The 13,071-nt window shown below is 45.3% G+C and overlaps 1 protein-coding gene across 1 annotated transcript in view; it reads left to right on the forward strand.

Annotated features, from left to right (window-relative positions):
• LOC124600425 overlaps nt 1–13,071 on the forward strand; it is a 126,477-nt gene that overhangs the window by 43,836 nt on the left and 69,570 nt on the right. Inside the window, exon 3 of the mRNA XM_047136160.1 lies at nt 5,519–5,592. Coding sequence (XP_046992116.1) covers nt 5,519–5,592 — 74 coding nt within the window. The remainder of the gene's footprint in view (nt 1–5,518; nt 5,593–13,071) is intronic.

Below are 13,071 nucleotides of genomic sequence, written 5' to 3' on the forward strand. Positions count from 1 at the left end.
AAAGTAGATAGGATACAAAATTCGGACTGCGGATGGCAAGAAAAACGTTCCTGAAAAATAGAAATTTGTGAACATCGAATGTAGAGTAAGTCTTTTCTTAAGGTATCTTTATGGAGTGTAGCCTTGTACGAAAGTGAAATGTGGTTGAAAAGCGGCTAAAACAAAAAGAGAATAGAAGCTTTCAAAATGTGGTTCTCTAGAAGAATGAAGATGGTTAGGTAGGAAGACTGGAGAGTTAATGAAGAGGTACTGACTCGCATTGAGGACAAAAGGAATATGTAGTACAATTTGCCCACAAGAGCGGAACGGTAGACTGGACACATCCCGAGGCATCAAGATCAAACTAGTCATGGAGAGAAGTGTGTGGGGTAAAATTTATAGAGAGAGACCAAGACTCAACTAAAGTAAGCAGATTGAGATGGATACGGCTTGCAGCAGTTATGTGGAGATGAAAAAGCTTGTGCAGGATAGACCAATGTGAGAGCTGCATCATACCAGTCTTCGGACTGAACACCATAGCAAAACAACAACAACAACAACAACATGTTATTTGTGTGATAGAGTATGTGTTTGTATTGTCTGTAAAAGACTGTATCAGTCGCTTCAGTATTTTGTGAAGATTGTTTGGGACTTTTGTGAATGGAATTTGGGGAATCTTGCCTTACTGAATTTATGGAATGGCGGGAAAAATGTTTGTTTTTCCATAAAATTTGATGGGTCCTGTTGGGTGATGAAGATTTATGATTACCCCACGTGTATAGTACCTATTGAGTGTATAGTGATCAGCATTGATGACAATGACCGTACTGTCGAACCCTACAGAATGACTGGAAGTATGGTGAAATGTCAGATGGGCATTTTTACGACGTCTGAGCATTCCGCAATTTTTGTTGACCGCATTGCTTATGCTTAGCCTAGTCAATCTCTCTTGTGTTATGAGTCACGGTATTTGACTGAGACATACAAAGTCAAGTATGTGCGATCTATTGTGAGTTTGTGGTTAAGGTGCTTCAGCCTAGTAGTGAACAGGAATGCTTGGCTTTACTTAGGGTTGGTTTTCATCACCCAGACATTGCACAACTAGGTGATTTTTACTATATGTCTCTGCAGGTAGATGTAAATGAAAATTAGGTTGCGTCAACACTTGACTTCCGCAGTATCATCGGAGTACATCTGCTTGGGTAAGCTGTTTATGTAGACAGCAGTGCAACACGAGTCCTAGAACATAGCCCTGCAACACTCCAGCCAATTTTATACTGCTTCCTGACGAGGTATTCCCTGGGAGTGACCTTAACACACATCACATATTGCAAATGGCGGGGTTTCTTCTCATCCCCTGCTGACGCGGCGTTCACCATGTCCGAAAGAACAGAAACCAGTTTGATCCTGCAGCCACTATGAATCAAGACAAAAAGGAATTACAGATATTTGCTACCAGTGGGCATTGATTTATATTCAATGGGACAAATCTAAAATTTGTGCCGGACGGGGGATTCCAATCCTGGTCTCCTGCTTATTAGGTAGATGCGCTGACCGCTACGCCATCTGGACACAGTGGTCAACACAACAGCACGGGCAACCCTAACACACCACCTCTCAGACCCAAATTCTCAACTTATACCACATACTACTGATGCAGGGCCCCTGCTCATTAGCATCATTATTCGCTGCCTCTCGCCGATTTCCATAAGAGATCGAGCTTGGTGTGCATCTGCACTGAAAAGATCGTTGGCCATCATTGGCTGAATTATATATTTGGACATGTCCGAAGGAACAGACACAACATATATAATTCAGACGATTCAGTGCAGACGCACACCACGCACGAACTTGGGTCCGACATTAAGGCATGCTAGGCTAGTCCGTATAGTTGTGGTGATCACTGTGTCCGGATGACTTTAGTGGTCAGTACATCTGGCTAGTAAGCAGGAGATCCAGGTTCGAATCCCGGTTCGACACAAATTATCGACTTGCCCCATTGATATAAATCAGTGCCAACTGGCAGCTAATGTGTTTAATTCCTGCGTGTCTCTTAGACTTATGCCTTCAAACTCGATATGGAGTCGTTTAGTATCATAAGGGTCTAGTTACCCTCGGCGATGTTCTGCAGTATTTTCTTCTTGACATCTCGTTCTGGCAGCTCAGAAGGTGCGACCAACGTCTGGAATTGAATCTCTGCACTATCATGCCAAGGGCGAGTACGTGCGGGTCGGTAGATGGCGCGGTTTTCTGGTAGAAGAGGGGTGCAGAGTAGCGGGATCTCTCACTAAGGGGAGGTGCTTCACTGATCCGCAGAAGGTCGTCGATCGGGAAGCGTCGCAGCAAGTGGGGGGGTCCGGAGGAGGAAACGGCTCTGAAGCCTCTGCGGACGAATGATGTGCAAGTCCGCCGCGTTACCCCAGACAACCTGCACATACTCGGACGAACGAGCGCCAGCTAGATCGCAACGTCCAACTGGGGCGAAATCAAGGTCTGATGGTTCAGTAACGGATATAAAACCCACAGTCTTCCTGTGGCCACTCACAAGGTGTTCTCAATATATTTCTTCGAAGCGAGACGGCGATCGATGATAAAATCGTGGTATTTGAGTACACATTGTCTGAGGGCACAGCCCTTCCAGGGACGGTAACGAGTGGTAGTGGTGCAGGCACTGGTCGATGATCAACCAGGATGGCTTGTGTCTCTTCGCCATTTGGTGGCCCACTGTATCAAATCCTCGATGGCTTGCTGCGAACGATCTTCACGATAGGTGGCAGTCATACTGCGAAGACAGAGCGCCTGAACACCGGCGTTCTACACACATTCAACAATAATGAAGATAAACAAATGAAATATATGTTCATAGAGATCAAATCCACTGAAAAAAAGTGTCTCCTACAAACCTCCTAAAGTACGCGGATTTATCTTCTTCGAAACTGCTGTTCCAAATCTCGAATCGACAAACGAGCACGCAATAATAGGTAGTGATACTAATATAAATTTTCTGTACAACAGTCCATCCAGTGCAAAATTTAAGCGAATGCTATCTTCTTCAAAGGTGTCTCTACTTCAGCTTGTTTCGACCCATCAAACGAACAGTAGTCACACTCTCATAGGTATATTTGCAACGAAATTCTCTAACAGAGTAATTCGTATTTCTACACTATCTGCACCTGGCATTTCCGCCCGCGACATAATTTTCATGCCGTACTCGCTGGAATATCCCAGAGAGAAACCGTAGTTCACTACATACCGAGACTTAAAACGCATTAATTTATCTGAACTAGCAACTGAGGCGCAAAAAATAGCTTGAAGTTCGAATGCTTGCCCACTCCGTAAAGCAGAATAGGCGGAGATTTGTGGCAGATCTAACGACAGATTACATTGCTTTTGCAGATATAATTATTTCGGAACACATCATTCAGCGCACATTGTTGAACGTGAGGCTCCGCAGCAGGTAATTCCTGTCAATTACGATGACGGCAGGCACGCGGTCATCTGTACCACGTTTGTCTCATTTTAGCAAAGCGCTAATAACTGCTTAATCAAACACCCTAACTACACAACGACACATCACACGTAGAGGACTATATCACAAGGCTTGAAGTGGCCGCAGATGCCATTAAGAGAACTCGTATATTGTGGAATGTGTACCACAGGCAATGCTCAAAGACAGTGCTGCATGTGTTCGAACACCAAAAATATATTCCTCACACACATTATCTTCTTAAATATATTTCTGTACCCCAGTATTCCAGGCTAATATCAGTGACTATAGTCAGAATATTTTTCATGGTATTCTCGACCTTCACTATACATCTGAATGAAAAGTTACGCAACACTCTATATGTTTCAATCATTGTCGCCTCCTATAATTTTTACGCTCTTCGCCCCAATCTTTACCAAATTAATTGTCCCTTAGAAAGATGCCAAAGACTTTTTCCCATTTCATTTGTCTAATTTCTCCTCATTGTGAATTATGCCTGTCAATGGAATTCTGAGCATTATGTTCTAGCATAAAAATTTCAAAGATTTCCACTTTCTTCTTTCGTGTTTTTTCTTCTCCTTAGTGCTAAAATCAGGTGTGCTTTTCCTTTGAGTAAAGACCGTTGTACGAATAAAAAAAGCTTTTAACTATAAGTCATATCTTATTCCGTTCATTTCTTTTCGAAGACTCCATTGATCATATTAGTTAGCGAAATATTAACAACTGAGCTACAGAATAAGATTCGTCACAAACTTCCTACTCTGCACCCTCTGCTATTATTTCGCACTAAATGAACCTATGTTATCAGAATGTCCTAAAACACACACACACACACACACACACACACACACACACATACACACACACACACCTCCCCTTTCCCCTCTCAACGTCCATCCTCCTCTTTCCGTCCTTTCCGACTCCACTCGCTCCTCCATTCCTCTTCCTAACCACGTGCACCTACATATCAATGTGACAAACAAATGAGGACTTAATGTCACAAATTCCAAAACGTATACAAAAGGAGCAACAAGAGCGCTCTGAGAGGAGGTAGCAGAACTGCTGGTCGGTTTCACAAGCGAAATAAAACTAAAGTGTGACTTATGTGCTACGACCAAGCGAGGTAGCACAATGAAATCAAATGGTTTAAATGGCTCTGAGCACTATGGGACTTAACTGCTGAGGTCATCAGTCCCCTAGAACTTAGAACTACTTAAACCTAACTAACCTAAGGACATCACAGGATTCGAACCTGCGACCGTAGCGGTCGCGCGGTTCCAGACTGTAGCGCCTAGATCCGCTCGGCCACTTTCAGCCGGCGGTGGCACAGTGATTAGCACACTGGACTCGCATTCGGAAGGACGACGGATTGAAATCTGCGTCCAGCCACCCAGATTTAGATTTTCTGTGATTTCCCTAAATCACTCAAGGCAAATACCAGGATGGTTCCTTTGAAAGGGTACTGCCGATTTCCTTCCCCGTCCTTGATACAATCCGAGCTGTGCTCCGTCTCTAATGATCTCAATGTCGAAGGACGTTACACCCGATCTTCCTTCATTTTCTTCTTTTGTAAGTGCTACTGAAGTCTACTGTAATGTATTACCAATATACCAAAAAGGACCATCACAGCACAAAACGACAACTGATAACGAAAAATTGAAAATAAATTTAAGAAGGCTTTACAAACGCTAAAAAATGTACCCAAACGTTTTTCAAACTAAAAACATGGATTAATGCAAAAACTGGAAGAAACGAGTATGTATAGAATTAATTTTTATATACCTGTATATACTAATTCGAGTGGCGTATTAAAAACCACGAAATGTCCCAAAAGTAAATGATGCAAAGCTTGAATGGCCAGTACGTAAGATATTTGGTTAGCCATGAGGCAGATCTTGAACTACTGTAATAGTGTATCTTATCGGCACTGCAGGTTTTGTGGCAATTAATACCAGACCGTCTTAATGTTTAGTAAATTATCTGTCATTTATTCTCTATCTTACACAAAGTTTTGTACGATACCATATGACAGTCTCACTTGTTTTTCTGCAGATGATGACAACGCCGATGACGATGCCACTGATGACGAGGACGACGATGATGACGAGATCCATGTGGAAGGCAAGGTAGGTGCAGAGCTGCAACTCACTTCCATGGGAGCGAATGTATTTCTTAACAATCTATTCACGTCTTTGGAAATTTCGTTATAATGCGCCTGTCGCTATTAGGAATCTGCAGAAACGACGTGGAAGCAACGTCGTAGATGTTTCGCATGCCTACATTCGTGAAAAAAAAATCTTTTTGACGCGAAGGACACAGACATCTAACGGAAACTTGAATTCCTGTAACAAGTGAGTTACTGGTGGAAGAATAAAAAAAGTGAGTAGGCCACTTGTCCGCGAATGGCAAAGTTCCCAGTTTCGGCCCCTGGTCCAGCACACAACATTTCTCTGCCAAGAATTTTCAGGTGTTTTCGAAATACGACATTGGTTTGACTTCCATTCTCTACATTTCCTTTTACTTCCGCCTCTCGAAAAACCATATGTGTGTCACAATACCTAATGTCGTGCCAAACACGAGATGGTGCACGACGTTTCGTCACTACCGTGTGGATGTTGTTTTTAATATCGTTTTGATGACATATTTTACGTCACACTGTCAGATTTATGACTTGTCTACTTCTCTTAGAATCCATCCTGATGCAGAAATCGTAACTTACTCTTATGGACCTTCTTCCCGTTGACAATGCATAGCTAATGGTCTTTAATGTCACGTTTCGCGGTAGCCCATAATAAAGACGATCGTTCAAACAGCACTCTTCAGATCACACAATGGCTATTTCTTTGAAATTATAATTATTTACACGCCATAAACTCGTTTTTATTTCCCATAAATATCTTTCCATTTGCCGCACTCTCATAAATGTTGCTGTTATGATGCATATTAATGAATATCTGAGATTTAGTTCGCCTTTATTTTTATGAATACTCAATCCACATCAGTTTCCAATTGATAAACTATGTTGAGAAAACACTCTAAGACAAAAAAAAAGCAACGCACCACGAAAAAATCATACGAACATGACGGAAATAGGCAGATGTCACGTACGTATACAGACAAAAAAAATGATTGCAATTTCAGACACGTAGAATGACTTATTCAAGAGAAAGGGCCGGCCGTTGTGGCCGAGCCGTTCTAGGCGCTTCAGTCCAGAACCACGCTGCTGCTACGGTCGCAGGTTCGAATCCTGCCTCGGACATGGATGTATGTGATGCCCTTAGGTTAGTTAGCTTCAATTAGTTCTAAGTCTAGGGGCTGATGACCTCAGATGTTAAGTCCCAGAGTACTTAGAGCCGTTTGAACCATTTGATTTTCAAGAGAAAGAGTTTCACAAACTGAGCAAGTGCGTAACGCGTTGGTCAAAAAAAAAAAAAAAAAAAAAAAAAAAAAAAAAAAAAAAAGGGCTCTGAGCACTATGGGACTTAACATCTGTGGCCATCAGTCCCCTAGAACTTAGAACTACTTAAATCTAACTAACCTAAGGACATCACACACATCCATGCCCGAGGCAGGATTCGAACCTGCTACCGTAGCGGTCACGCGGTTCCAGACTGAAGCGCCTAGAACCGCTCGACCACACCGGCCGGCCGTTGGTCCACCTCTGACCCTTATGCAAGTAGTTATTCTTCTTTGTATTGATTTACAGAGTCGTTGGTTGTTCTCCTGATGGATATTGCGCCAAATTCCGTCAAATTGGCTGGTTGGATCGTCAAAATCCGAAGTGGTTGGAGGGTCTTGCCGATAAAGTTCCAAAGTTCTCAACTGGTGATAGAGCCGGCTATCTTTGAGGCCAAGGTAGGGTTTGCCAAGCACGGAGACAAGCAGTAGAAAGTTTCACCATGTGCAGGTGGACATTATATTGCTGAAATTAAGCCCAGGATGGCTTGCTATGGAGGGCAACAGAACGGGACGTAGAATATCATTGACGTACATCTGTGCTGTGACAGTGCCTCGTATGACGACCAAAGCGGTGCTGTTGTGAAACGACCATCATTCCTGGTTGTCAGTTCATTTGGTTGGTATCCACCACTGTCTGGGGATTCTCCACAGACGTCTTAGGTGGTCTTTGGGACTCAGTTCGAAGCGGAAATGATCAGTGAAGACAACTGTACTCCACTCAGTGAGATTTCAGGCTGAAAACGTGTACGGGGCACCCCGAATAGTAGTGAGATATGGGACATGGGCAGAAAAGGCCAAACAAGTGAGAAAGGCATAATGCTGATTTTATTATTAACCGACCTTTTTACAGTTTTTTCAATATGAGCACTGGAGACGTCGACGGTACGCTGAATCCGTAAAATGATGTGATCAACAGTTGCTCATAGCGGTTCCCGTAAAATCTGAGCGAAGTGTTCCTGTATACTGGCCTTGAGATCAGATAGAGACGAACGTGTCCCGGTAAACGCGTTCTTTTAGGTATCCCCAGAGACAAAAGTCGCATGGTTTCAGATCAGATGATCCTGCAGGGCATACATCTGAGAAACCTCTGGAGATAACACGTTTGTGGGAAGTTGTATTAAGCAGAATTCTCACTGGGCGAGCGACATAAGGTGTCGCTCCATTTTGCATGAAAATAGAGGTTTCCACACAATTGTACTGTGCCAAATCAGGAACCACATGCTGTGCTAGGAGGTCTCGATAACGTGCAGCCGTCACTGTACACCTGGCAGGCTCTCTCCAAAGAATGTAAGCAACATGAGCCCACATCACAGTCTCACACGGCGACTGCAATGGTTCTTCGTGCACAACATGTGGTTTAACAGTACTCCAAATCCGGCAGTTCTGTGCATTCACTGCAACCCGTAGTGTAAAATCTGCCTCGTCACTCCGTAGAACATTGCCCGGCCCCATGTCGTCAGCTTCGAGCCGTGCCAGAAACCAAAGAGCAAATACAGAATATTGCTACGGATCGTGAGGTTTCACTTGTTCCACCATCTGGATCTTGTACGGGTACCAACATAAAATAGAGCGAAAAACTTACCTACTATTGAGCTGTGAAATTGCACGAGCACTAGGACTACGCAAGGGACGTCACGGGTGGTCAGTTACAGCGACAGCAACTTCGACCGTAACTTCCACCGGGATAGGACGCCTTCCTCTTCCAGTTGCTGCAAACAACTAAAATCGCTCAAAAGAGGAAAGGCCGCTGGACCTGATGGGATACCAGTTCGATTTTACACAGAGTACGCGAAGGAACTTGCCCCCCTTCTTGCAGCGGTGTAGTGTAGGTCTCCAAAAGAGCGTAGCGTTCCAAAAGATTGGAAAAGGGGACGTCGAAAAGATGTGCAGAGCTATAGACCTATATCTCTAACGTCGATCAGCTGTAGAATTTTGGAACACATCTTATGTTCGAGTAGAATTACTTTTCTGGAGACTAAAAATCTACTCTGTAAGAATCAGCATGGGTTTCGAAAAAGACGATCGTGTGAAACTCAGCTCGCGCTATTCGTCCACGAGACTCAGAGGGCCATAGATACGGGTTCCCAGGTAGATGCCGTGTTTCTTGACTTTCGCATGGCGTTCGATACAGTTCCCCACAGTCGTCTAATGAACAAAGTAAGAGCATATGGACTATCAGACCAGTTGTGTGATTGGACTGAAGAGTTCATAGATAACAGAACGCAGCATGTCATTCTCAATAGAGAGAAGTCTTCCGAAGTAAGAGTGATTTCAGGTGTGCCGCAGGGGAGTGTCGTAGGACCGTTGCTATTCACAATATACATAAATGACCTGGTGGATGACATCGGAAGTTCGCTGAGGCTTTTTGCAGATGATGCTGTACTATATCGAGAGGTTGCAACAATGGAAAATTGTGCTGAAATGCAGGAGTATCTGCAACGAATTGACGCATGGTGCAGGGAATGGCAATTGAATCTCAATGTAGACAAGTGTAATGTGCTGCGAATACATAGAAAGAAAGACCTTTGTCATTTAGCTACAATATAGCAGGTCAGCAACTGGAAGCAGTTAAATCCATAAATTATCTGGGAGTAGGCGTTAGGAGTGATTTAAAATGGAATGATCATATAAAGTTGATCGTTGGTAAAGCAGATGCCAGACTGAGATTCATTGGAATAATCCTAAGGAAATGCAATCCGAAAACAAAGGAAGTAGGTTGCAGTACACTTGTTCACTCATTGCTTGAATACTGCTCACTGGTGTGGGATCCGTACCAGATAGGGTTGATAGAAGAGATAGAGAAGATCCAACGGAGAGCAGCGCGCTTCGTTACAGGATCATTTAGTAATCGCGAAAGCGTTACGGAGATGATAGCTAAACTCCAGTGAAAGACTCTGCAAGAGAGACGCTCAGTAGCTCGGTATTGGCTTTTGTTAAAGTTTCGAGAACATACCTTCACCGAGGAGTCAAGCAGTATGTTGCTCCCTCCTACGTATATCTCGCGAAGAGACCATGAGGGTAAAATCAGAGAGATTAGAGCCCACACAGAAGCATACCGACAATCCTTCTTTCCACGAACAATACGAGACTGGAATAGAAGGGAGAACCGATAGAGGTACTCAAGGTACCCTCCGCAACACACCGTCAGGTGGCTTGCGGAGTGTGGATGTAGATGTAGAAGCTCCCTCGCGTTTTTTAAACCGTTTAATGACGTCGGGTTTCTCCTTTCACCTTTCAGTCAGCGATTCTCTCTCACTGTAATTGCTGCCGTTCATACAAAACAGTTCCACTAACAGCAAGCGGTCTCTCTTCTCGGCAGCCATAACGTTCACATACAGTGTATATCACCAGATCTGCACATCATGGTCACAACTGGAACTAATTTGTTTTCCAGCGTAAATCAATTCCAGATTAACGCATTAGCATATCTACCAAGCCCACACTGGACCTCCATTGCATTTTATTTATAACTACTCTGTATACTCTATATAGAGACACTCATTCTTCTTTCTTGTTGAAAATCACTCAATTAGTTTACTGGAATAGTTATATAGCAGACCTGTACAGTAGACGTTGCCAGTTCGTTGAAATCTCGTTGTCCCAGGGCCGGCGAATGCTAAAGAACGCCTAGCTTCGCAATTACGTGTCAGCGTGCTTATTGTCTCTAACAGGAGTTGTTTCCCATGACATGATCTTTCACCTCTAGACGTTTGTCGCAAACACTTCGAAACGTCCTTCGTGTGGTTGGACGTTTGTTGCATGCTCCTTTCACTATGTTGCAAATTTAATGCTCAGTAGTGCAGTTTTAATCTCCTTCACTGCGTATTGCTTTTGGGAATGATGCCCTAGCGGCAGCTGGCGACATAGGCTACCTACTGATTCAGTTACGGAAGTGTAACAGAGTGTATCGGCTCGTCGGTGATGAACACTGCTGCACTACGGCGCCACAGACGAGCTTAGCTGCGCAGGAGGTGAAACACATTGTTTTGATTGGAGACAACAGGTAGCGAGGGGCGCGCCCGGCCCAAACAGGAAGCCGGCACGTCGCTTCCGGGCAGCCTCTTCCTGCTGGCCGCGGCACACCCACGCCCCGGCGCCTCTGACCGCACATCCCCTCACATCCAGCGAACTCTTTGTTCCCATTCTTTGTTTCGGATACGGAAATATTCCTAAGCCTCTAAAAGCTTGCATGTTTAGTCAGAGAGCTTACGTACTTCCGGAGTGTCTCCTGTGTGCCTCGTTGAAAGACGGCCATTTCTGAACTGTTCTGGGCATCAACCTTTACATATATACTCCGCAGGCCACCTGGCGGTGTTTTCTTCCCCCTACCATATTCCATTCGTAAATGGTGCATGTGAATAACGATTGCCGATAAACCTCCTTATGAGCACTAATTTCTCAGAGTTTTTCGTCTCATTTCGAGAGAGGCGTGCGGGAGGAAATAAAATGTTGCCTGACTCTTCTTGGGACCTACACTCTCCAGTCACATTACTGTGGTCCGCAGCTCGTGGTCGTGCGGTAGCGTTCTCGCTTCCCGCGCCCGGGTTCCCGGGTTCGATTCCCAGCGGGGTCAGGGATTTTCTCTGCCTCGTGATGACTGGGTGTTGTGTGATGTCCTTAGGTTAGTTAGGTTTAAGTAGTTCTAAGTTCTAGGGGACTGATGACCATAGATGTTAAGTCCCATAGTGCTCAGAGCCATTTGAACCAACCACATTACTGTGACTAACTTCCAAAAGTGTGAACAGTTACATTCTGCGGAGCGGAATGCTGAGAGACGAATAGGGAGACAGTCAGTCAGGTTCTGGAATGTACCGACGTGGATGTGAAGCCATGCCGACTCCAGTGCTGTCGCTACCTGCAATAGGATCCTCAGTGGCGCATCCATAACGCGAACAGCATTATCGAGGTGCTCCCACAGATTGGCGACTGGGTTTAAACCCGGAGAGTTTGGTGCCCAGGGGAGTACAGTAATCTCATCTTGGAGCCTTTAGACCCACGCACGTACACTGCGAGCTGTGTGATATGTTGCATTGTCCTGCTGGTAGATGCCATCGTGCCGAGGAAAACCAGACTGCATGTAGAGGTTGACAGATGCATACTTACGTTGATCCATTGCACTTTCCAGAATGACGAGATCGCGCAGGGAATGCCCTCAGGCATGTACCCTTCACACGATTTTTGCACTGTGTTTCCTTTCAGACGTTTCACGATGTAGACGCCAATGGAGATTTGTCCGGTGGAGTATAACACGTATCTGAAAACACTACCTGTCGCCAGTCAATGGTCGTCCAGGTGCTGTGCTGGCGTGCAAATTTTGGCCCTCGTTGCCGATGAATAACAGTCAGTACGGGTGCATGAACTGGGCACCTGCGACAGAGATCCATATGCAGCTACGTTCGCGAAATGATCCGTTCGTTGAAGAGACACTGTTAGTAGTCCGTTGGTTCATCTGGCCGGTCAGTTAGTCAAAAACTGCACGTCTTTTCGCCAGTACGCACCTACGCATCTATTATTCTCCCGTATCGTGTGTGGTGTACCAGTCACCGCCCGCCCGGTTGGCCGTGCAGTGGAACACACGGCTTTCCGAGCGGGAAGGAGCGCCGGTTGGTTCAAATGGCTCTGAGCACTATGGGACTTAACATCTATGGTCATGTCCCCTAGAACTTAGAACTACTTAAACCTAACTAACCTGAGGACATCACACAACACCCAGTCATCACAGGAGCGCCGGTCCCCGTCACGAATCCGCCCTGCGGATTTGTGTCGAGGTCAGGTGAGCCGGCCAGTCTGTGGATGGTTTTTAGGCGGTTTTCCATCTGCCTCGGCAAATGCGGGCTGGTTCCCCTTATTCCGCCTCAGCTACACTATGTCGGCGATTGCTGCGCAAACAAGTTCTCCACGTACGCGTACGCCAGCAATACTCTACCACGCAAACACAGGGGTTACACTCGTCTGGTGTGAGACGTTCCCTGGGGGTCCATCGGGGTTCGAACAGCACAATAACCCTGCGTTCGGTGTGGGGCGGCGGAGGGGCGAATTGGACTGCGGTAGTCGTCGTGGGGTTGCGGACCACAGCGGCTGCGGCGGGGACGGAGCCTCTCCGTCGTTTCTAGGTCCCCGGTTAACATAACATAACCACAGTCACT

This window comes from Schistocerca americana, chromosome 1, assembly GCF_021461395.2.
Source record: "Schistocerca americana isolate TAMUIC-IGC-003095 chromosome 1, iqSchAmer2.1, whole genome shotgun sequence".
NCBI classification, from domain to species: domain Eukaryota; kingdom Metazoa; phylum Arthropoda; class Insecta; order Orthoptera; family Acrididae; genus Schistocerca; species Schistocerca americana.